At 37.9% G+C, this 25,611-nt stretch overlaps 1 protein-coding gene across 4 annotated transcripts in view; it reads left to right on the top strand.

Annotated features, from left to right (window-relative positions):
* CEP78 (centrosomal protein 78) overlaps positions 1-23,700 on the top strand; it is a 29,417-nt gene extending 5,717 nt beyond the window's left edge. For 3 of the 4 annotated variants that reach the window (XM_052777683.1, XM_052777685.1, XM_052777682.1), the window contains exons 6-17: positions 10-184; positions 2,090-2,203; positions 2,465-2,529; positions 6,921-7,029; positions 7,627-7,644; positions 8,619-8,754; positions 9,709-9,754; positions 10,910-11,053; positions 17,043-17,120; positions 18,870-19,036; positions 21,155-21,308; positions 22,845-23,700. In XM_052777683.1, coding sequence (XP_052633643.1) covers positions 10-184; positions 2,090-2,203; positions 2,465-2,529; positions 6,921-7,029; positions 7,627-7,644; positions 8,619-8,754; positions 9,709-9,754; positions 10,910-11,053; positions 17,043-17,120; positions 18,870-19,036; positions 21,155-21,308; positions 22,845-23,369 — 1,731 coding nt within the window. In that variant the 3' untranslated portion in view covers positions 23,370-23,700. The remainder of the gene's footprint in view (positions 1-9; positions 185-2,089; positions 2,204-2,464; positions 2,530-6,920; positions 7,030-7,626; positions 7,645-8,618; positions 8,755-9,708; positions 9,755-10,909; positions 11,054-17,042; positions 17,121-18,869; positions 19,037-21,154; positions 21,309-22,844) is intronic. The other variant, XM_052777686.1, reaches the window with a different exon arrangement.
* The last annotated feature ends 1,911 nt before the right edge of the window (positions 23,701-25,611 follow it).

The following is a 25,611-nucleotide window of genomic DNA, read 5'->3' as shown; positions in this document are numbered from 1 at the left end:
TTTGCAAAGCACCAGGCAATGAAAAGACATGGTGAAGCTTGGGCTGAAAGCCTACGCTACAGGAGACCTGACCTTGACTATATGACCGGTTTGAGGCGGATTACTTTGAACTGCAACATGCTTGTTGGAGATAGAGGAGCAAGTGCCTTTGCAGACTGTCTAGGAGAGGATCTTTGGCTAAAAGGTATTGTGAAATACTGCTCTTAAGATACAGTAGTGGCAGGCAGAAAACTTAAAATTGTCTGTTGTAGCAAATGTAGCTAGAAGAGTAACTCGCTGTTCAGCAAGGAAATAATAATCTTTCTTCAAAAGAAATTTCTCTTCCTCTTTTGAATTGTCAAAGTGTGTGAATACTATTGTGTCATCTAGTATTGTCCTGTAGTGTTTTGGAGAAGTAATTTGTTCTACAGTATATCTGTACAAAATGACTGATGGTGCTAGTGTAAGTCATAGCATTCTGTACATAAAATCAAATACTTACCTGTTGAAATCATTTTATAGTTTGAGCTAGGTGTACAGATAACATGTATACTGATGGAAGAGGATCAGATTAGAGAATACTTAAGCAAACTGGACATACAGGAGTCCATAGGCCCTGATGGGATGCATCCACAAGTGCTGAGGGAGCTGGCTGATGTAATTTTGAGGCCATTCAATAATCCTTGAAGGATCAGGGTGGTTGGGAGGGCTGCCTGAGGACTGGAGGATAGCAAATGTCACTCCACTCTTCAAGAAGGCTGGGAAGAAGGACCCAGGGAACTACAGGCCAGTTAGCCTTACTTGGATCCCTGGGAAGGTGGGAATGTGCTGCCATCCACAGGGATCTTAACAGGCTGGAGAAATGAGCTGATGGGAACCTCAGGAAGTTTAACAGAAGGAAGTGCAAAGTCCTGCACCTGGGCAGGAATAATCCCATGTAACAGAACATGCTGGGGGCTGTGTGGCTGGAAAGCAGCTTTGCGGAAAGGGTCCTGGAGGTCCTGGTGGACCACAAGCTGACCATGAGCCAGCAAGTGCCTTTGTGGCAAAGGCAGCTAATGGTATCCTGGGCTTCATTAGGCAAAGACTTGCAAGCAGGTTGCGGGAGGTGATTCTTCCCCTCTGCGTAGCACTGGTGAGGCCAGACCTGTGTGCCCCTGTACAGGAGAGAGCTGGAGCTACTGGAGAGAGTCCAGCAAAGGGCCACTAAGATGATGAAGGGACTACAGCAACTCTCACTTCAGGAAAGGCTGAGGGAGCTGGGACTGTTTAGCCTGGAGAAGAGAAGGCTCAGGGCAGGTCTTATCAAGGTGTATAAATATCTGAAGGGAGGCTCTAAAGAAGATGGCTTTTTCCAGTGGTGCCTGGTGACAGGTCAAGAGGAAGTGGGCACAGACAGAAACAATGAAGGTTCCTTCTGCATGTCAGGAAACACTTTCATACTGTGAGGGTGACTGAACACTGGCACAGGTTGCCCGCAGTGGTTGTAGAGTCTTCCTCCTTGGAGGTCTTTAAGAGCTGTCTGGACATGGTATGGGGCAACTGGCTTTAAGTGAGCCTGCTTGAGCATGTGGGTTTGGCAAGATGACGTCCAGAGATCCCTTCCAACTTCAACCATTCTGTGATACTGCACATGCACAATGTGAAATAAACACCAAAGCCATGATAGTAATATTTCATGGCAACCATGTAACTTATTGATGTGTGCAAGCAATGAACTTGTAGAAGCATTGACTCAGACTTCTTAGACCTAAGTTGTGTGGTTTTACATATGATGTTACCTTGGGCAGTTGAATTAATTGGTGCCTGGGAATATTATATCTACTAGGAATTGTCAAGAACAGTGACTTAACTGTGATTTTTATATTCCTTCCTTTGCAGTTTTTTAGCAGTTATTTCTTAATGTTTATAATACTGATATAAATTTCTAGTTTTCTTTTCTGAAAGTAATATTCTTGTTTTTACACATGGCGGTTGTCATCATGTCCTATTTTCTCATGCTGTGTGTTCTATGAAATGGTGGTTTTCAGCAGGTGTGGATTAACTGTGTTAGATACTGATTACAGGTTATGCCACTGAATATTTTTGTTTACCTCCTTAAACATTTTAGCACTTGATTTGCAGCAGTGTGGAATATCCAATGAAGGAGCAAGGTCATTATTAGATGCTCTTCAAACTAATACAACATTAGTGGTACTTGACATAAGAAAAAATCCATTAATTGGTATGTATCTGTATCTACCTTTGTCCTCTTTGTGGTTGTGGGGTTTGGTGTTTGGGTTTTTTTGTGGGTTTGTTTTTTGGGTTTTTTTTTTTTTTCAGTAACTCTGGGGGGAAAAGCCTGCAACAGCATTTTGTAAACATTTTTAAAATGGGGAAGCAAGTAGGGTAGGTAATGTGTACTGCTCATTCAATGATCTGTTTGTTTGCATAAATACTTGTTTCATACAGGAAATTCTTAATAAGATATCTTAATTCATTCTAGATCACGTTATGATGAAAAACATTATTGAAAGAGCTCTTATGAATGGAAATAGTGCTAATTCAGAGGTACGTCTTAGGCATTTTGGAGTGAGTTTAGGGTTTTCTTTGTAACTGCCGTTGCATTTTTTTTCTTTAAAAGAACAACTTTGTTCAGAATGAATCTAAACCAAATCTAAGCTGTTCTAGTTAAACAGAAGTCTGACTCTTAAGCAGTTTAAAAAACAAACAAAAAAACACTATGAAGGGACAAACTAAAAACACTTGCAGCAACATGATATTGTATTGGGCATTTTGTATGATTTCTTATGTAATTTAAGGTGTACCATAATAAAACCAGGATATCCATTTAATGAAAAGAAAAATGGAAATGTGTGTGTGTGTATACTTGGGCATTACTGTAGAACATTAAGTAAATATTGCTGCTGGACTGCTGGAAGGCTTTCTATCACATGTGTCTTTCTTGTTAACATGGTAATAATAACTTTTCATTAAAAAGTAAAGGAAATCACAATTTAAAATTTAAAACTTAGTTTATTTTGAAACTTATTTTTTGACAATAATTTACATAGTTACGATTTTTTTAAGTTACTCAAAGCTATCCTTTCTGATGCTAATCATCTAAGGAACCAGAGTTTAGTTGAAGTACAGTACCCCTTGCCATCTTTATCTAATAGTCCATGGAGAGTTTACAGTAACATGCATAAACTATCTGGACCATTTGTGATTAGATGTACTGTTTAAACACTGAGTCTTTTGTTTATAACACAGAAATTGGATTCAGTTCCCAAAGGAGACACCAAACAAATGAGTGTATTCTTGTTCTTGCTTTCACAGAGCTGCAACAATCGCAGTCCTTGAACTTGCTGCTCTTTTGGTTTTGAAAAGGTTTAAAAGTCAGAGCTGTGGATCTGTAGGGAGTATCTAATAAACTGAGAAGTTTGTGTGTATAATTCCTTGAGGATTAATACAGTTCTCCAATCTCTTAAAGACTTCTTTGGAGAAATTGAGGTTGGTGGTGAAGGAGTACTCTTTCTCCTTGGCAGATGCAGTCAACACTTGCAAAATGTTGCAGGGATCACATGAAAATATCATCTGCCTTGAGATGCTCAAGGTGATTGGAAAGTTGAATCGTGAAAAGAAGCAACTTTCTGGGGAATCTCCCATATACTAGGAGATCACTCAACTCAAGACATTTGTTTTATGTTCATCCAGGTAGTGCAGTATCTTAAGCCTTACTGGCAATGCTAGTAATTCTTCATACCTTGTTAACAATATGAATGAAAAAGCAAGCAACCTTTGCTAATATACCTTTGTTAACAAAATGAATGACCACCAGCTTGCTAAGTAACTTTGCTTCTTCCACAAATAAAACCAGCCTAGATCCTTTATTTCCTAAACTCTGTGAGTAGGCTGTTGTAAATAACATTTGTTGTTTATCATGGGAACAGTGCAGACACTCAAAAAGAAGTAATCCACCTGTTTAACAAGATGAATGCAAACATTTGATCTTGAGGTTGATATGCATTTGAAACTGAAACAGTTACTACTCTAATCTAGGATTTACATTTGGTTTTGAGCTCAGTTGCGGAAGCCTGGATATTATAAAGAGAAATCAGTTGAGTTTCTTTGAGGTAGTGTCTTGATGTGCTTTATATTGAAAGTCAGCAATATGGGGTTTTGTTTTGTTGCGTGTGGGTGTTGGTGGTGTGTTGTTTTGTGGTTTTTGGTTTTGTTGTTGTGTTTGGTTGGGGTTTTTTTAGGATTAAAAACTCAGGGAATAAATTAGCAAATAGTCACAGGTGTTAATGAAGACAAATTGTTGCTAAGCTCTGTTGCAGAAAGAACTGCAAGGACTGTTTCTTCCTTCTGCCAATAGTCAAAATTCAGCCGTATGAGTTAAAAAAGTCAACGTACAAGTAAATACAATTTAAGAGTGTATTTGTGAGAGTCCTAATGGCATATTCTAAATTCTGGATGTAACTAACCCTGTGGTTCTTTCTACTTTCAACAAATTTTAGCATAATACAAAAAAATTCACTTATTTTTCAGGTTTTCCATGAATTCTTTTATGGAGGATCCATTATAGACTAAGTTTACAAATTTAAAGAAGCAATGTTTGGTTTTTGTAGCTTAAGCTTGTCAAACAGAATACAGTCAGTTAGCATCTACATTGCTTCCTTTTGTCATCTGTGTGCTGCCTCCAGACCTGTGAGGTTTTAAAAGGATGTGCTGGTCCATTTTTTGTAGTGGAGAAAATGTGCGTATCTATCTTTGAAATTATTTAATTTAGTAGGGATTTTTTTTTTTAACCTATTGTATTTGCTAGAGATCTGGATGTCATATTAAGAGAAAATGAATCAATTGGACTAAGTTTAGCCTATGTGTAGAGACTTCTTGAACACAAGGTATAAGATGTAATTTTCTGTGTGAAACTAATCTGTCACTTTTGCAGCAAGTGGCCTAACTTATATTATATCTCACCCACAGATAACTAAAGAGTTGCATGGATGATCATCCCTAATACTGCCTCCAGTTTCACCTACCTCTAGTTTCAGATTTTTATCCTGCCAAAGGCAAACTGTCATAACTCTTATGAGTGAAACTCAGTGAAGTGTTGAATTTGTTTGCCACTTGGAAGTGGCAGAGCTCCATTCTGTACCACTCATCATGGCACCTGTTGTGTCAACTCCGTGGTTTTGCTTAGGCAGAAAATATATTAAGGTGCTTCTCTGTTGCTTTAAAAAGAGAAATTCGGTGGGCTTTTGAATGGCCTCATAATAATAACCCATCATAACTACAAAAGATCATGTCTTGGCTGCCACAAATAGCCTGTAATGTATTGTCAGCACTTGCTTACTGGATACCAGTCACAGCAGCCCTTCCATCCTGTTCTGCATAAAAACTGGTTGTTTCCCTTTGCTTTTCAGTAGCATGTAGGTGCTTGCCTTTTGGGTTGGGTTTTCAAGTTTGCAAGAAGAGATGCCTACTGCTAATTGATGCCTTTAAATTTGATGGGCAGCTAAAACAGGAAAGTTGTATTATCCTAGCAGCACTGTGTAGCTAGCATAGTAGCTTGTAATCATAGATATGATTGGATGTAATAGGTGGTGAAAGTTTGTGTAGATTCTGAGAGAGACTGAATAACTTAAAGGAAAAATCCACTGAACTTGTCTATAAAACAAGTTGCTTTCATAGTCTCAGCTCAAGTAATTTTTCAACACTGTCTTAATATGTTTGCTGTCTTTATACTTAGATGATGTACAACAGCAGCAGGCGCCTAGACAAGAGACAGGCTACTAGCCTAGATGAACTTTAGGTTTAACCTAGTATAGCTGCTCTCTTATGTGTGTAGTAAAGCAAAATTAAGATACGCTTGCTCTTAGAAGTTTACAATTTAATTTTACTTTTTCTGTCTGTTTTTTAGTTTAAAATGAACAATTCACTTGTGTCAGGAGCTAGATCCAGCTGTAGACACAGCAAAACTTATAAAAGGTTGTCTGAGTCCAGAGTTTTTTAAAAAAAAAAAAAAGTTTTTCTTGCCAATGATAAACTTGGACTAAACTTGGTTAGTTAGAGCACAGTAATGGCATTTTAATCTTCCCTGGGCATTAGGTGGGAATAACTTTGGCATACTGTTCCTAGTACTCTGATGTGGGGTTTAGAGTTGTCCGAGAGAAGCTTTGTGTTAATAGCAACTGCATTTCCTTCGATGGCTGCTTCAGCACTGGACTTTGTACTAACTATAGCTTGATGCACACTAAAGAATAAATGAGAGTGTAACTTAAGAATATCTACCTGGAATAATAAAACTTTTAATGGAGAAAGGGGAACTTTTAAGAATAGAGCTGTTGCTGTAAGGAAATGAAGTTTGAAGTACAGCAACTGCCTTTGATTATCACTATGTCTTAATTTTAGTTTGGAGGCTTTTACTGTGTAAGGATGAATTTTCATTCCAGGCATTGAAAATTAAACTTCCTATTTTTAAAAATATTAACTTTATTGGTAATACAAAATCATGTTAGGGAAGCCTTCGTTACTCTGGATGTCTTTGGCCTGAGCCAGTCATTCCTAGCAAGCCAGCTTTCTGAGAATGAAATGCAAAAGCCAGAGTTTCCTTTTTATAGGGTTGATGCCTTTTTTTTTTTTTTTGCTATAAAAGGAGAAGTGCTTTGCACAGGAGAAAGGAAAATATTGCATGGGATGTCATAGAGGTGTTCTGGGAACACTTTCTTACAACGTGGCACTCAGACTCACATTCAATCTGTGTTTGAGTTGGGGCTTTGTGGGATTTTTATTTTTCCTTAATTTTACAGTTTATTATTAAGTTTTCTGTAACTAGCAGTGTTCTCCATATATCTGGCAAAACCTCCTCTGATCTTAAATGACCGCCTCTTTAAATATCAGTTACTACACTAATTTGTCTTTCTTTTCAAAAAAAAAAAAACCAAAAATTCCAGTATAAGTGGCTGACGTCTCCGTCTTCCAAGGATGCTCTGAAAACAAGACCGAAGAAAAGAACTGTTGTCCTAGGAAGTGGTCGAAAAGGAAAAGCTACTATTCGTATTGGTAATACTGTCTTTATTTTCTCTGTAAATTTTTCTACAAAATAGTCTTTTAATGTTTTAAGAGCTTTAATTATAAAATATACAATATATCTAAATGTCAGTGTTTTGCAGAATAATTGTCTTAAAAAAAATTCCATTTATTCTTAATGTGTCTTCTACCATCAGTGGTTTCTATAGGGAAGCTGATTTTGTTTTTAGTGCTGCTAGATATATGGCTGGAAAAATGGTAGGATATGCTGACTTAAATATGTGGAAGCATTGCACTTATTTATTCTGAGTGCATCCTCTCCACAAGCTTTCTCTTCTAGGAAGCTTGGCAGTAGTAAGTTGCCTAGTTCTTCTGATGTTGTAACCTTTCTGTAGCAGATCGTCCTCTGCCAGAACAAGCAAGCATGCATTTTTTTACTGATGTACAAAATGTTCTAAGATTTATTTTTTTTTTAACTTAATGTAAACCTATTATAAATAGTTTGTTTAAAATAACATAGGTATCTTGAATATTTATAATTAAGTACTGATAGCTGCAATACACTATTTTTCAGTAAGTTACTAAAAATTCCACTGTAATACATTTGGCTGTCTTTCATCTTTGCTCTAGTTATCTGGAAGCAGAGAGGTAAGCATAAATCAAATTGAAGTCTTCGTACAAATAAACTGTGGTGATCGGGGTGATGGAAGAAGAAGCAGCCTGACTCAAATATAGTTGTGGTGTGTTTGGGGTTTTTTTTGTTTGTCTTTTTAAAAAAGGAGAGGGAGGGAGTCAGGAGGTGAAAACTATTCTATCCTATTTACTTGTTGAGAATGAACTGAAATTTGGAATCCCATTCCACAGTTATGCATTTCTATATCGTTACAAAATTAGTTGTTTTATTGAGCTCAGAGAAACAGTAACCTGAGTTCTCACTAGTTTAACTGTATGAAATACTAGGTGAACTGTTTTCTGGGCTTGTTGGTTTCTGACTGATACAGAACCTAGGATAGAGTGATCATTCCCACTAGGTATTTATTCTGAATCTACTTTGAGTGGTAGTGTATGACTGAAAAAAAGACTGGACTAGTGAACATGACTTCATTATTATTCCTCTTAAGTGAAGATATTGCTGGTGTTCCAGTGTGAGTACCAGCTTTAGCTTCAAGCATTTTGTCAGTTACAAAACCAACATTCTTCACACTAAAGCCACTAGGGGGCAAGTTGAAGCACATAGGTAGCCTTAATGTCTACGTGGACTGTCTAAGCTCCTACTTGAGACAATGAAGTTGGGTATCTGAAATTAGTAATGTGATAAACCTCCTTAGCTACAAAACTTTGGTTCCTTTTTTGAATAACAGCGTGTCTTACTTGCATCAAGCTAATATAGCAGTTAAGCGTACCAGTTTATAACTGCAAGCAGACAAGCTGTCTGCTGCTCTTTTTGGGAAGAAAAACAAAAGTTTTTGAACACTTCAGCAAAATTAGGCTGAAAGGTAGATTTCCTATGGACCCTTTTATTACATAGGAGATTTTACTTATGAACAGTAGGCTGTGAATTTATATGTAAATAACTAAGTATAATGAATTCTCTTTTCTCCTATTCTTGCTGTTGAATACAGGATTACCATCTAAAAAGTCTGTAAGTCCTGGGAAAAAAAATACATCTGTGAAAGACAGTTACTCACCAAAACCACTACCACCGGGCACAAAAGGCTTCCTTCCTTGGCGGACTGCAGAACGTGCAAAGAGATGCAGGTGAGGTTTTCATAGTACAGGGGAAAATATTAAAGCATAAAACCTGCATGACAAATGTAGTAGAGAGCAGTGTTAGTTTTTTAAGATACTTATTTGAAAGTTACATGCAGAATTTCATATTGGATCAATTTTTTTTTTCTGTTTTATATAAGTTTTGAGGATGTTACATAAATCCTATTCCAGTAAGTTTTTAAAATACACAAAAAGATATAATTTGATGGCCATAGGAATATTCAGGTGTAGCAAAAAAACCACCAACAACCAAACCTACCTTGCTTGTTTGTTCTCTTGTTACTAATGGTTTATCAGACTTATAGCTGAAGATGCAATTTAGTTTTCTAAGCTTGTAGTGTAGTTGATTTGGCATCCAGTTCAAGGTGTCTAGGTACTTTTTCCACCTCTTCTTTCTGCTCTGTCTCCCCCAGTGCCAGCATAATTATTGCGATCATCTAAGATGTGTGAAGTAAAATTTAAAAAAAATAATGTTAAACATGGAAGCCATAATATTGTTATCATGCTTCCTTTTGAAACAGTTTTTATTTTGTTTTTTTATGTATTGCCTAGACCTTCGCCTCTCAAAATGGAAGCTGTATAAATATTTAAACAAAAAATTCCTTAATGCTCTATCATAACTATTTTTATTAAACTTGTTTTTCAAAATGCTGAACATGAAATTCTCCTGTTGACTTTAGTTCATAATAATTAACTAAGCAAGATGCCTATTGAAGATATTAACATTAGAATCCAGTAATGTTGCTCTAATTCATGAGTAAGTAGGAGTACTAATAGAACAAAATAAATATGTAATGACAGTTAAAGGGATACAGTGCAGTGTCTGATGCTGGTTTTACTCTTACTGCTTCACCTGTGCTAGAATCCTGTGTTTGGAAATGGAAGTAGCAATGGTGATATTATAAAGTTACTTTTCTCAAAAGTGTTTTTTTCTGACTTTAGAGGGGGGCCAGTGGATAGTACCGAAGAATTACCAGTGAAGATTCAGGTACTCTCTCATATGATGGTTTATTTACTAGATGAATGCCTGAAAAAAGATGAAAGTTAAGAGTGGAACATACTTTTAAAGTTTCTCTCTCATAGAAGTGCAGAATAATAGTTTACATCAGCATTTGGTTGAAACTTCTTTGATACTTAGTTTACTCACATTTCTGTATTACTATCTTTTGGTTTCTTAGCGTTATGAGCAAGCTGGGTTGGAGTATGGGCACAATCCCTCCAGAGGCAATAAGGAGAATTAACAGCATTTTTCTCTGAAAGGTTCTGCTCCCTCCTTCCTCTCTTTCCTCCTTTTGCTTTTGGACTACATACTTGTGTTTGTACGCATCTGTGAACCGCTATTGTAAACGTACCAGCGGGGGGGGATGGGGGGGGCGGAAAATCCCCTCTTTCTTCCTTCTCCTTTGCATCTCATTTCCACCTCCCCCCCCACCCACGAGAGAAAAGCTGGAGAAGCATTAGTGTGTACTAATGAATTAAATTGGCTCACAGAAGAGTCTGGTGGTTGCTGAAGCCAGCACACTTATCCCCTGCTGTGGTATAGGCTTCCCATGGGCTGCAGTCCTTCAGGAAAGCCTGCTGTGGCACAGGCTGTCCATGGGCTGGAGCTCCTTCAGCCCATCCCTCTACTCTGGCATGGGGTCCTCCCTGGGCTGGAGTGTGGGTATCAGTCCACCATGGAGCACCTCCTCCTCCTCCAAGCCTGGCATTCCCTCTGCTCTTTCTCTTTTTGTTCCCTTCTCTCTGCCCGGCCGGCATTTTTTTCCCTTTCCTACACCTGCTTTCCCGGAGGCGCCGCCCCCTCTCCACCTGCCATGTGTGGGCTGGTTGGAGCCGGCTGGAACCGGCTGTGTCCGGCACGAGGCTGCCCCTGCTCTCTTCTTGCAGGGGCTGCCCCTGCAGGCCCCTGCTACTAAATCCTTGCCACCTATACCCAATATATGCATATGTGATTTTTTTTTTTTTAATATTGTTTAATGCACATTTATTTCAAAATTGCATAGCTGGACAATGTATATGCATTGTAAAGGACTCTGGGAAACAACTGCATTTAAATTAAGCTTTTGGTACTATTTAATCTTTGATTTTTATTGCACAGTGTAATGCTGGGAGTGGGTGTTTTTTTCTTTTCTGATGTAATTAGACAGGTATTCCTGTGAAAGTGACAGTAGAAAGCGCTTCTACATCTGAAACTGAAGACACAGAGGATTTAGATGATGTTATCCATCATCCTGATCTGGCAAAATCATTAGATAAGATTAATGTAACAAAGTACCAACAATTACAGGTAAGAAGCCTGTTCTGTGCCTTAAACTCCATAAAGGCAAATTGTATTGATTAAACCATGTTTTATTCAGAAGATTATGGTTAAGCTAATAACCAGTCATGGAGTGGGATTTCCGAATAACTTCATTATCCTGCATTATGTCTGTCATACAGGCTGCCATTTCAAAACATGTGTGTCAGATATGCACTGAATTTCCGATCTCTGAATAGTTCTAATGAAGATATGTATGCTATAAGCTTATTGTCAAATCAGGGCTATAATAAGGAAGACTTCACTTAATACACACAGCTGCAATATGCGTAATTTCTCTGTTCCAGTCCTGAATCGTAGTTCACAAATCTTTTGATCAGTGTTATTGCCTGTAGTATTTCCTTCCTAGTATTTCCTTCCAAGTATTTCCTTTGTAAATGTAATTTAATGTTATTTCTAAGAGCTAAAATATTGTAATGATTGTTGCGTAAAAATAATTTTAAAAATAACTGAAAGTGTGTTAAAGCTCCATTTTATAATTGAGCTTGATAACAAACTTTTTTCATTTGCTTTTTTATTCCCTCTACTTTTTTGATAGTTCTAAAAAAACAGCAGTAGCAAGACTGACTATTGCTGCAAATGTCTTGAGAGGGAATGTTCTTAGAAAAGGAAGCGAAAACAAAGAGTGTGTTTCAGTGGCTCAGTAATGCTGCTGAGGTAATCTAGCACTATTGTAAAGTAACACCCTCAGGCAGAGTAACTGGGTTGTTTCTGAAATGTTAGGGTTTGAATTTTGTTTGGAGCATCTGCACTGCTGCCAAATGAATACTGCTAAAAATAAGACCTATAGTCAGTCTGCTTTTGGTGGTGGTTGTCATAGAGCACCACACTGGGTGGATATTAAGACCATATAGCTGTCTTCATGTAAGCGAAGTGAAGTTGAAACTTAACTTGTGCATCTGTATGTAATGGGAGAATTGAGAATGCCTCAGAGTTACTGTGGAAGGCAAAATGTACGAAAACTGCATAAATAACTACTTGCCTTTTTTTCAGCTGATGTATACTTTTTCTTCAGGCCTAACCCTTTTTCTCTCTAGAACTTCTGTTGAGGAAAATTGTCAAGGTTTTCATGTGTTGCTGGGACTTAAAGTTGTATAGCAGCTTTCTTCTTTGTAGATGATTTCATATTAGCGTTTGTGTGCAATATGTTGATGTGCTGTGCAGTGGCTTCAACTTCTCATCAAGAGCATTATGTCTGGAATCATGGAATTCCATGTCATGTGCATATTGCACCAAAAACTTCTATGCAGCAGGGACGGTGCTTTCAGGAAACACTTGACGTATTTATTCTTGGTGTTTGGAGGGGGAAGAATATTACTTTCAGGACACACTGCTGAGGCAGACAGTGTTTTCTGCTTTGAGGAAGAGTTGTCATATTGACCTATGTTGTCAGTGTTACCTGTAGTATTACATACGGAGCAACTGTAAGGAAGGGATAATTTGTGATTAATTTGAGCTTCCTGGGAGGTGAAACTACAAATTTTAGGAGCCTACCCCAAAATTGGTTCTAAATTTCCTGTGCTTGTAAAGGTCCAGATTTTCCTGATTTTCTGAATTTGGAAACCAAAATACTTCTTTAGGCCATGGTTGCATATCTGACAGCACTGTTTAAGCAGTGTTGAACTGCAGCTGTGCCTCACCCATCCTTTTTGTTACGTTGATGCAAAGCATCATTTCACCTTATGGCAGAAGCGAACTAACAATTTCTCGCCATTGAATTGTGAGGTCTATTTCCCTTCTGTCCCTTAGTGCATTTCCATTTCTTGCTTCAGTCTTTCTCTCTTATGTCTTTTTTCATGTTTATCTGATCATAAGGCAAGTTGATTTATCTTACTGATGTGGAGAAAACTCATGTAGTTCAACAAGAAGTGCAAATTCCTGCACCTGGGAAAGAATAACCCCATGCACCAATATATGCTGAGGGCAGACCATCTGGAAAGTAGTGTGTAGAAAAGGCCCTGGGGGTCATGGTGGACACCAAGTTGAACACAAGCCAGCAATGTGCTCCTGTGGCAAAGAAGGTGAATGGCATCCTGGACTACATTAGGAGGAATGTTACCAGCAGGCTGAGGAAGGTGATCCTTCCCATGTATTCAGTGCTGCTGAGGCCACACCTGGAGTACTGTGTCCAGTTCTGGGCTCCCCAGTACAAGAGAGACATGGGCATACTGGAGAGAGCTCAGTGAAGAGCCACAAGGGTGGTTAAGGGACTGGAGCATGTCTCCTATGTGGAAATTCTGAGAGAGCTGGGAATGTTCAGCCTGGAGAAGAGAAGGCTCCAGGGCAATCATATCTATATAAATACCTGAAGGGAGGGTGCAAAGAGAACAGAGCCCATCTCTTTTCTCTGATGCCCAGTGGCAGGACAAGAGGCAATGGGCACAAACTGAAACAAAAGAGGTTCCCTCTGAGCACAAGGAAACACTTTTTCACTGTGAGGGTGACTGAGCACTGACACAGGTTGCCCAAAGAGGTTGTGGAGTCTCCCTCCTTAAAGGTACTAAAAAACCATCTAGACACGGTCCTGGGCAGCTTGTTGTAGGTGGCCCTGCTTGAACAGGAGGTTGGACCAGATGACCTCCAGAGGTGCCTTCCAACCTCAGCCATTCTGTGATATTTTTCCAGGTTAGTTTTTAGCCATCTTAATGACTCACATTGGCTTATGTGATTGGGTGTGTTCCAGAACTGGAGCACGGTAAATGGCAGAAGTCTATGGCTGGTAATGCGAGAGGGGAAGTGGAGGACCCTTTTTATCTGAGTTAATTTGGCTTAGGTACTGTCATTAAATAGCTCTTACTGAAGAGCTGCTTGAGAGGGGAACTGACTTAAGGAACTGATCTAGCTGAAAAGTAATCCAGTGTACTTGGCTGTAGCAGGCCTTGGCACAGCCTTTCAGTGAAGTGGGACAACCAGCTGTGCTAGAACAGTGATGGGATTGCAGAGTGGGAATAAACAGTAAGAGGTGGGAACTCCTTAAACTGCCACTGTGCCAAAAAAGCTCTCCAGACATCTCTGGATGTGACAGAATGACCAGGCTTTCGCTTCAGTATGCAAGTCCTTGAAAACTTCTCTGCATCTTTCTGCTCGAAAAGGGGCTTTAAGCATACTACTTAGTGAAACAATATTAGTTGTGTTTTCATTTTTTAAAAAAATCCCTTGGCTAATTAAAAGCTTAATATCTGCTTAAATGAAAAATAAGAACTGATAAATATTCTTTCCTTCCACTAGTGGGAGTCTGAAATGTCAGAATTGCTTCTGAAGAATGTAGTTGAAGAAACTCCCAGATTTTGAAATTTTAACTAAGGATATAAATGGTGAACTTCACCCTTAATATAGTTAGCAGGGTAACTCTTTCTACACATGAATACTATGTAAATTACATAGAAGTAGAAATTGCACTATAATTCTTTTTTAAAAATAGGGACAACGATGTAATCGAGTATAAAAACATGGCTAATTAGTTACTGAAGTTTTTTTATATTTTTAGTTTCTAAACTTCAGTTTTATATCTCTCTAGTGGTGAGTAGTCATATTGCATACAGTAGTTCTGAGGTCTACAGATATATTTGCTATTCAACTTCATCTTAAAGGCTGTCAGTGCTGTCTTTCTGCACTGCACTACTAGAAGGCTGTCTTGTAGCTTGAATGTACATGTAGCTCTGATGTATTTTAATGATTTTTTTTCTGTACAAAGACTAGCAGATTGTGTAAGCTAATCAATTTCTCAAAAGCAAATCAAAGACTAAAGTGTACGTATACTTGTAATTTAATGGTGACAAATATGTTTGCCGAGGTACAAGGCATCTTCCTTTAAATGTAGGCTTCTGATTACTGCTTATGAGGAGATGTAGCTGCAGTGTTTGTCAATTTTTTTTATGAAGTCAGCCCATAACCATCAAATATTGTGTACATCTACGGTGTGATAAATCAAGTTTACACAAAACTTCCAAATTTCTGTTTAAAAAGTCTTGATAATTCAACTATTTTCTAAGCTTTTTCCCTTTGAAAATACAAACCAGCAATCTGAAGAAAAAGGTCAGTGCTGTCACCTTTAGAATTGTCTGAAGTCTGTCCACAGCAAAAATACTATAGAACTAAGGTTTCTAAAGTAGAGTTGCTTGCCAAAAAAACCTACACCCCAGAAACTTTAAAATACATACATATATATATATATATATATGTATATATCTGCACACACTATAAATGGAACTGTAAGAGTTCAAGTCTGTGGTACCTGTGACTGATCTTCAAAGCTAGGTTACAGGATTCTAGCTTACATGTCAAGTTGTGAATGTAGAACACAATGGTCGCTACTTTGTGGTGTGCTTCTGTATCTATAAAAGGATTTCTAGCTCCTATTATTTCTACACGTTCTGAGGCAGATTGCAGTAAGATTGTGGTATTTGTTGAGGGTTCTCCTTGGAGGTGTCCCCCCAACGCCATGCCTGGACATGATTTTGTTACATCATGGCAGTTTGGTACTGTTAAATCTCTTCCCAAATACTGTCTTTGAAATGTGGTTTTCCTATACCTTCTGACCTCTGAGAGTCTTTCTTGTGTGTTCAGCTGATACAGATATGACTGGCTTTCTACTTCCAGGGTTAGCTTGGCTGATACCAGGCTAGGGATCTTAGGAGTGAGCTTTACTGGACAATAGTGACAGACCCTTAATCTTCACTCTCAGTGGTTGTCACTGGGAGGGCTGTATCTAGAATATTTTAGAACCTGCATCTTTGAATCAGATGCAAAAGTCCCTTGCATCCTACAAGGCCTGTGAGGACCTTTTTGCATTTGTAGAAGGATTATTTTTACTATGCATAATGTTAGACACCAGTCTTCTCAGTTGATTGCTTGTATGAAGTGCAGTAGAGTGCTCTTGAATAAGCTTTTAATAGTAAACAAAAGATTTCAGTACTGTTTGGATCTTTGCTCTTCTGTAGAACTGACTGGTAAGGTCTGTATAAAAAGCAGTGGCCTATGTTACATACATGTGCCTGTACAGAAGGTGTATAGAGAAATGAGTAAGCTTTGTATACTGTTGGTACATACAGGTTACCTTCTGAAAAATGGAGCAGCTTGATAATTTTAACTGTTTTCACCTTTAGAACCAGAAGACCGTGTTAAGGCATGCAAGATTGAAAATTCCTATTTGTTCTTCCACTTCAGATGCTGTAATTAAAGATGATAATGCTCTGCAATGATATGAGAAAACATGGTATTGCTTATCAAATCCTGACTACTGTTCACTGAAACTGAGAGATTCACTACTTGGAACTAAAAGTTAAAATACAAGTGTAGGCATCTCATGAATAAGACTAGAATATATTTGTTAGATGTTTGTGTTTGGTTTTGTTATTGTTAATTCAACACTAAGCTGCTTAACTCACTCAAACAGCTTGGGATTGTGAAAAACTTAGTTCTGCTGAAGAACTCAGTGAAACCAATTGGAAAGAGTACAGTTCTTACAGTTCAGAATTTTGTATTCCTACTGCTGTAATAAGGAATAAAATCCTGGATGAAGAATACATTCTGAAAATCCAGGTATGGCTACTAAGGACTTTTTTCTGAGCCCGATTTAAGCTTTTGATGAGGTAGTCACATTTAGTTAAAAATGAGGTTTGAAAAGGTGAAGGGGAAGAAGAGGAAGTAGAGAAGAATGTACATTCCTGATGGTAATGTCATAGACCTGAGAGACTTGTGCTATAATCTCGTGTTATCTATTGCTATATTGCAAATCTGTTAAGTGAATCACACTTACTTCTGCTTTTCTGTATTAACTTTTTGCATCCTAGAGTTATCTACTGGTAGACCTCCATCATGTATTTTTGTAGAAGATATGTTGTTGCTTGGAATGCTATGTGCTAGTTGTTAATTGGACATGTTGAGTTTTTGTATAAAATTGCATGTTGATCAGACATTTTGATATAAATTTCATGATAGTTTATCTGTGTTACAATAGTTGGAGCTAGAAGAATGCATGGAAAAATTAAAGGAAGAACAAAGAGCCAGAGTAAAGGCTGAGGAACGGATAGTGGAGGTAATGATAATTAATTGTTAGTCATCTTTACTTTTAAAGGAGGCACCAATCAAACTGTCCACTTGCTTAATTAGGAGTAATTATCAATGACCTCTAATGTGGTAGCTTCCAGAGTTTCAGTTCAAAGTCACATGGATCATTTCCTAGCCTAAGGGCAATGATGAAATCTGCATTTAGTAATGTGTGTTTGTTCTCCTGATCCTATTCCAGAGCCTTGAACTCTGGGTCGAGCTACTCTTTCAATGTGCTTCATTCATTTGGTGTATTACTTATGATCTGGGGCATCCTGATGTTTGTTTTTCTTGAGAAAGTGATTAAATCTGTTTGCAATTTGCAGCAGATGGATGGCTCTTTGAGGTCTCCCACCTTCTTTATCATAACTTGCATTGAAAGGCTGTTTGTTGGAAATGTTGTTTAATTTGGCGTATTCTGTCCCTTTGATTTTTAAGTTTTGTTTCTGCAGACAATAAAAATATTGGATGTTTTTCTGCATAGCATGTTGGCCATAGCCGCCAGTTGTTGTGAAGTGCAGTTTCACATTGTGACAGAACGGAACTAAAGACTTGTCACAGTTAAACTGTGAGGTCTATTTCCCCTCCGTCCATTGTTGCTGAACTAAAAAGATCCTTTTGCATCAATAAGCAGAATTTCTTGTAATTGAGTTGAGTGTAAGATAATGTAAATGAATGGATTTGGTTCTTGATGTGATCTGAAGTGGAATTAAAGTGGTGGTAGCCTTTGGAACTTGAGCAACAAGTGGTACCCCATAGTACAGGGAGCAGATATCCCCAAAGGACTCTGTGCTCTACAAGGTTCATTGTAGTCCTCTGGTGCAGCCATTCCCATCCTCCTGTAATGTGAAGTGCATCAGTGGGCTCTGCTGGATGCCTGTTGTTTGAATACTTAAATGCTTTTTAGGCTAAATACCATTTACAAGCAATCTTTCTCTCTCATGCTGGACTGCTTGGACCTAGCACCTCGTCTCAGGAGAAGGGATAAACTAAGTAGCAGTAATCTCTAAAATTGTTAATTTTGATGCTAGTTGAACAGCTACAGCGCACTACACAGTTCTGTTACTTTTTGTCCTTGAAAGAAGGAAGGCCTGTGGTAGCAGTGATTCCATAAATGAGTGTCTGAGTTAATGTTTCTGTCAAACATATTCTACTGCTATCATTCAGCTTTCAGTTTGTCATTGATTTGATTAATGTTCAATGTGAAGAAAAATTGGATCATCTTAAACTTTCAATTTTGGGATACACAGTGCAGGGGAGAGATAGGGTAGTATGCATTCCCTTTGATAGAGGGGTGACTAGAAGGAAAGCATTGGCCTTCATTAAGGTGTTTTACTAGTAAAATAAATTCTTTGGTGTTAATGTGTCATATAATACATGCAAAATAACGTGATATGAAAGCTAGTTTTTTCTGCTTGCACTTGCTCTACAACATTCTGTACATACTGAAGACAGTGCTGAGCCAGTAGTTTTGAGTGCCTGGAGTAATTTCACTATGGTAGCATAGAATTGCAGCTCTGGATAAACAAACCTGCACAGATCTCAATGTAATAGTGCCCTGAATATTTCTGGTACGGGAAGCTCTGTATCAGTTATATCAGTTACTTGGGGTATCTCTGTGATACTGCTCTATAGGTTGCAAAGGTGGCGTTGGGTATTTTGGTTTTGTTTTAACTGACAATGATAGAAATGACTTCACCTTCCCCCCCCCCCCCCTTTTTTTTTTTTGTCCCCATAGCTGGAAGTCGAAAATGCAAGATTAAGGAATCTAAATACCTCCCTATCTGACGTTCTTCATGCACAGTCAGTAACAAACATGATTTTGGAAGATGAAGGTGTTCTAGGCAGCATTGAGAACTCTTTCCAAAAGTTTCATGCTTTTTTAGACCTCCTTAAAGATGCTGGGTAGGTTATCACTTTACTGTTTCTCGTAAGATCTCTTTCCAAAATTATCCTTCCATTGAAGTATGCTGCCTTCTTCCCCCCAGATCTCTAGGACTGTACTTGCAAAGAGCAAAGGAAGAAAAATTAACTATGTACCTACTGTTTAGTCTTCTCTTAGTGGGAAAAACATGATCCAAGCACTGTCCAGCTGAATTCATGTATCTGTCCTTGGGAAAGGCTTTCAAGAAGCCCATTCCAAAAGAGAAGAAAGCTTCTATTAAAGTATGTTTCCAAGTCTTTATTGGATCACGTGTGGCTCTCCTTATTCCCATGATACGAAAGGCTCAAAATGCAGTTGAACTGGCTTCAGAAAGTGTCTTGTTGCCTTGGGCCCCTTTTTACTAATTGAAGTGCAGAAATCTAGATGGATGAATCTGGCCTCTATATTTAAAATCTGGATTATTTGTTATTGATTGACATATTTTAGAGAGTGTTTAGAGAGCGTTGATTGAAGTTTGTCTTAAGGCTCTACCACTGTACCTGCAGTTTCTCAGAGGATGGTTCATCCTTCCCATTTGTCAAAAAATTTCAGCTTAAGCTTTACAAAACAGGTTTGAGAACTTACGTAGCTAGGCATGGCTATCTCGTGCAGGAGAATGAAGGAATGATACGAAGATACATTGTAGTCTACTCTGCATGTTCAAAGGAGACCACAAAAGCTTTTATTCCCCCTCCCTGCTTCCTCCTTCCATCCACCTCCACATTGTAACAATGTAACTTAATGTGAAGTTCACCTTGAGGCTGTGTTCTAATTTTGTGCCAATCAACTGGTAGAGTTGCAGTTCCTTTAAGAATGAATTTCAAACTTCGGAGGAAGGGAAAAATGCTTTTTCACTACATAAAATATAAGTTTTTCAGGTGGGCCCTACATCTGTTCATGATTATAGGGAACTGCTCTGAAAGTTACAGAAATCCAATCACAAAGACTGTTCTTCTCAGTAAGTTTCTATATATATGTTGTGGTTTAACCCCAGCTGGCAACTAAGCACCATGCCAGCCCCTCACTCACCTCCTTCACAGTGGGATGGGGGAGAGAATCAGAAGGGTAAAAGTGAGAAAACTTGTGGGCTGAGATAAAGATAGTTTAATAGGTAAAGCAAACGCTGTGCGCGCAAGCAAAGCAGACCCAGGAATTCACTCACTACTTCCCATCGGCAGGCAGGTGTTCAGCCATCAGGAAGGCAGGGTTCCGTCACGCGTAAGTTTCTTGGGAAGACAAATGCCATCACTCCGAAAGTCCTCCCCTTTCTCCTTCTTCCCATGCTTTATATGCTGAGCATGATGTCATATGGTCTGGAATATCCCTTTGGTCAGCTGGGGTCAGCTGTCTCAGCTGTGTCCCCTCCCAACTTCTTGTGCCCCCCCCCAGCCTCCTCACTGGTGGGGTGAGAGAGAAGCAGAAAAGGCCTGATGCTGTGTAAGCACTGCTCAGCAATAATGAAAACATCTCTGCATTATCAACACTGTTTCCAGCACAAATCCAAAACATAGCTCCATACTAGCTACAATAAAGAAAATTAACTCTACCCCAGCCAAAACCAGCACAATATAATATGTTGTGCTATCAGTTGATGGCTGCAACTTCTCACTTCTTATTGAGGCTTAAAACACCCAAGTTGTAGGTTTGGCCAATTTGTACGCTGGTAGGTGAAACAACATGACTGTGTGTGCAAAGCATGTAATTGGATTTGGCTGTTAGAGATTATGTGAGTCTGGGAGATGTGCACCAATCTTCTGCTTGAGTGATAGAGTTTTAATCTTTATTCTCCCTGACAGGGAATCTCCTTGCCAGCATTCTGCTCAGAGATCAGTGCTAACTGGGAGAACTTCATTCTTAGCCTCATAACACTGAGTGAAGACTGACAGTTTTGAACCTGCAGGCTAATTTGTGCAAAGACAGGAAAATACCTTTAGCTACTCGTTTTCATCTCTATCAAGCTATTTTGGGTTTCTCAAAAAATAATGGAAAAACTAAGTTCAAAGCTTCAAACAGATTCTGTTTCTTCTGGTTTTTAGTATTTAGGTCTTTCACAGGGTAAGAATTTTTTGTGTCATTTTCTATTAAACTTTATTTTACAGACTTGGACAACTTGCTGTATTAGCTGGGATAGACCAGTCAGATTTTGGTCTTTTGGGGCATCCACAAATGAATTCTACTCTCAGTAAGCCTGCTAACATGCTAAAGGAGAAGTCTTTTGAAGAGGAAAGACAAGAACATACCCAGAATAGCAAAGTAAGTCTATAGAGGGAATGCTAGTGGCAATGTACTTGATGCGATTTAATGTAGTTTTCAGCTATTATCCCCCTCTGACTGAAAGTAATGATTACCAAATGATCCATGAAGTTGTTACTGCAATCTTTTGCTGTAGCTGTATTTATACAGAACATAATAATTCAATGATTAATATAAGCTTTTTAAGTGATTACCATGTGGAACAGAAACCATAGTATTTTGTAATGTACTAAAGAAAGTGTTGGTGGTAATTATGTTGTTTCTTATTCTGAAATATGAAGTTCCAATAGTGATATGCATCCATTAAAAATGGAAAATACCATGACTAGGGTTTTTGGAAACATTTAATAATGATGTATAGTGGTTTTAAAAAGCTTAGTCTGATAGTAGAGAGTAGTACAATATGCCTATTGAAAAGCACATATTTTCTTTTAAGTATATGTGTATATGTCTAGTCCTGTTAGATTTCTACATGGGCCATGCCATGAATTTCAGGCAACTACCAATTTGCAATATTAACAACATAAGGTTTTAGTTTCTACTATGAAGTCAATAAATAGAAAACTTTTTGGATTTTTCAAGGGAGGCACAAAAGTTCCCTTTAAAAAAAAAAAAAAAGCCAGGCATAAGTTTTTAAGGCAATTAAAAATTAAGATACTGGCAGCCTGCAACTGTGTCCAAGTTGGATAAAACCGTCATGCTAAGAATCATTCTGCATTCCAGTATGTTTCTTATACCCAGTGTCTTCCCCATTAAGTGTTACAAATTCCTCAAGAACACCATGAGCTTCTAAAACATGATGGTAAAAAGTGTTGGGTTTTTTTTAATGGTTTGGAAAGCAATTTCCAGTTTTGCAGTTTGAATCTGCTAAAATTATTTGGAGTGATAGATCAATTCTCATTATAGATTCTTTGACTTTTTTTATAGTTTGGCTTGCCACAATGTTTTCAGCTAATGGACTCTTCTGCACTGTGAAATTAACTTGTTCATGCAATTTGTTTGAATATTTTTTTTTCTAATTCAGCTACAATTAAAAGCTTGAGCTTAAAACGTTTTTTAAGTATATATGGCAAAGGAGGATTACAAAAAGCTTCAGCTAACACTTGCACTACTCTCATACTTATCTCTTAGTATTGGTTAGCTTGAATTCTTGTAGCAGCTAGGTATTGTGGAATAAACTATTGGGACCACACTACTGTGAACTGTGAGCAAATGTAATGAATTACAGGTATTTCAGAATGATGGACGTGATTAGGCTTTGGCTGCTTCAGTGTAACTGACACGTTTCTGTAGTATAAAGTTCAAGCTAGATGGGGAACTAATATACCTACTCTGTGTCATTATCACCCTAGCAATCTTCTGAAACTCGCTTGCTTTGAAAGGTAATAAAGTTTGTGTGATTGCTATTATCTCTGAATCTTTTCTATCTTATGTAAAGACTTTATTTTGCTATACAGATTTTAGTATATGGCAGTTGCAATACTGGATTTTTTTCTCTCGTTGCATCAGTATATTCACTGGAATCTCTTACTTCAGAACAGAGCTGGGGACATCCAAGTTTCTCTTCCTGGCACATTTCAATCCCAGATGGTTGTGAATAATGCCTTCTCTGCTCTTAGAGAAATACAAGAACTTCAGGCTGCTGGGCAACAGTACCAGCCAGGCTCATGGAAGGAAAACAAAGCTCAAACAGTTAACCAAAATAAAGAGGGTAAGCCTCAAGATAGTACTCCAACATTCTCTGAGAGGAGAGTCAAACAAAATGAACAAGCAAAAGGACGTCACTCAGCAAGGCAATTGGTTACCAGTCTGCATTCACTTTCTGATTCTAGTGTACGTATTAAAAGTAATGGTGGCAGAATATCCAGTGGTGCATCTGGTGAAAAAAGCAAAAATTGTTCCTCAAGTAAATACATCCCTAGAGCAAATGAAACAGCAATTCCAAATGGTGGAGCAAGAAGAGACCAAAGTAGACTGCAGACGGTAAACCACTCTGGAACTGATACCGTAGGATCTGGCTCTGAAATACAAAAAAGTATCCAAAGCATTACCAGCATTTGAAATGGTTCTAAAATGTTTGGACTGTTCTTTACACTTGCGAGATTAAAAATAAATTTTGGATGCCTCAGTATAGTTTGTGAATTTTTTGTAAAGTTAATGTAGACTTAGTAACCTTTTAAAGCATTGCATGCTGTTTAGTATTGCTGTTTCATGTTTGCATCACTTGTCACTAGATTTTTATTTTTGGAAGCATGCAATGCTCTGGTAGAATGGTACCCTCCCGTTTGTACTACATACAAAGGATTCCTGGCATATGGATTTTATTATGCACCACAGATCTTGTTATAGAGTGTAAATTGTTTTGAGCTAATAAAATTAGAGTACAATTTTTTTTTTCCAGTGTTTATTTCCAGTGTATTGCAATGGAAGTGAAAAAAATGGTTTTAGGGCAAATATCAATTCACGCCTAAGTATGTGGGTATGACATTCCCAAAGGTAGTGGAAGTTCCAGGTTCAAAAATGAGCCCAGAAACATCTCTACAAGAAATATTTAAATACAGCCATTCTTCCTTATTGCTATGGCTGCAGATCATAGAATAATACACGTTGGAAGGCACCTCTAGAGGATGTCTAGTCCAACTCAGTTACTCTTAGGACCTAGAGAAATGTGGGAACATAAAACTAAAAGAATATCATTGTTTTAAAATTCCTGGAGTTTGCCCCCCAGCTTCTTGTTCCTGTCCTTTTGCACAAGCAGTTGATCTGCAGCCTCTGAACTATGGCACAGAGTAACATAGATTTTGATTTGTCTCATGTGGCACAGAAAATCATTTTGTTTTGCACCAGGAATAATAAGAACATGCACTTCAACATGGCCCTGAAAAATAAAGCAGTATCTCTTTATATTTGTACACTTGCCTGAGTGCCATGAGAAGGCAATCAGTGAATAGCCTAGTATAATGATTATATGTTTTCTTCACTACCTACTGTAGTATATAAATGGGAGTTCTGTAAAACTGAACTTACTAGGAAGGGTTGTAGAGATGAGGAAGATGTTAAACATTTAAGCAAATTTTAGGGAAAGTGTTTTTAAGCAACATAAAATTTGCATTTGGAAGAATGAAACAACCTAAACAGTTTTAGTTGAGGGTTTAAGCCTAGGTCATTTGGTTCAACAATGGGAGTGAATTTTGCTTTTGATTTTGAATGAACCAGTCAATTTTATTTTCTTAAAATAACTTCTTCCTATGACTTTTTTCACATGCATGTGCTTGTGTCAGTCCTGATATAAAAGAAATTTCTGAAACTGCAGTACCGAACTCTGGGAGATGGGGTAGTAGGATCTGACATACAGTGCTTATCCTTATGAGAAGTTCAAATGTTGAAAACTCATCACATTGTGCAATGGTCATGAAAAGCTGCCTTTTTAAAGAACAGATCAAATTTAAGCATTTTGCCTTCATTTCACTATTTACAGTGTTAGCTGAGATTCTGGATGGTCATAATATTTTAACCTGTTTGATACAGGCTCTTTTTTTCTTGGCAATGTGTATTCCATTTGCTGAGTGAAGGGACAGAGGGTGATGGAGCAATGGAAGATATTTTTCGCATACAGGAATTAGGCAAGATGACTTGGGCTGAACTGGGGGAAAAAAAGTACTCTAACTTTTTTTTACTCTGTCATCTGTCATGAGAGTTCAGGAACACAGAAGATCTGTAGAAATTTGTGACTCCAGTTGCTTGACAATTACGAAGAAATTAATGAATCCTCAAATGGAAATTTTCTACTGAGTAAATAGCATGAGATTACTTTAGCTATTGCAATATTGCACAAGTAATTGCACAATGAAAGTACGTTATTTATACAGACTTTGTCATTTCAGAATAATAGCAAGTAATACATTTATGCAATTTTTTAGATATTCTCCCAAACATTTGAGGTCTACTGCTGCAGTCATGATTCTTTGCTTGTGATTTTGGTTTGATTGACCAATTACATGCAATCAGTTTCTTCAACATTAAAATGCTACATGTTCCCCTTTTAAAACTAAAACTCTAGAGCTAATCAGTGTGAAATGATGGATAAAATTATAAATTCAAAAGTGTACAGATTTGTGAGGTTAGGAATTACGAATCTGTTATTTGTCCCTAAAAATGCCATAAAGAACTTAGAACAGTTTATGTATTGTATGCCTATAAGCAGGTGGCATAAATACCTTTTATGTTAAACACTACTAGTATTTGCTTTTAAAGTATGAATTATGTAAAAAATCATCATTTAAAGCAAAATTGGCCAGGCAAT

The sequence above is a fragment of the Harpia harpyja genome, chromosome Z (genome assembly GCF_026419915.1).
Source record: "Harpia harpyja isolate bHarHar1 chromosome Z, bHarHar1 primary haplotype, whole genome shotgun sequence".
In the NCBI taxonomy this organism is placed as follows: domain Eukaryota; kingdom Metazoa; phylum Chordata; class Aves; order Accipitriformes; family Accipitridae; genus Harpia; species Harpia harpyja.
This window is presented reverse-complemented; position numbering and strand designations above follow the sequence as displayed.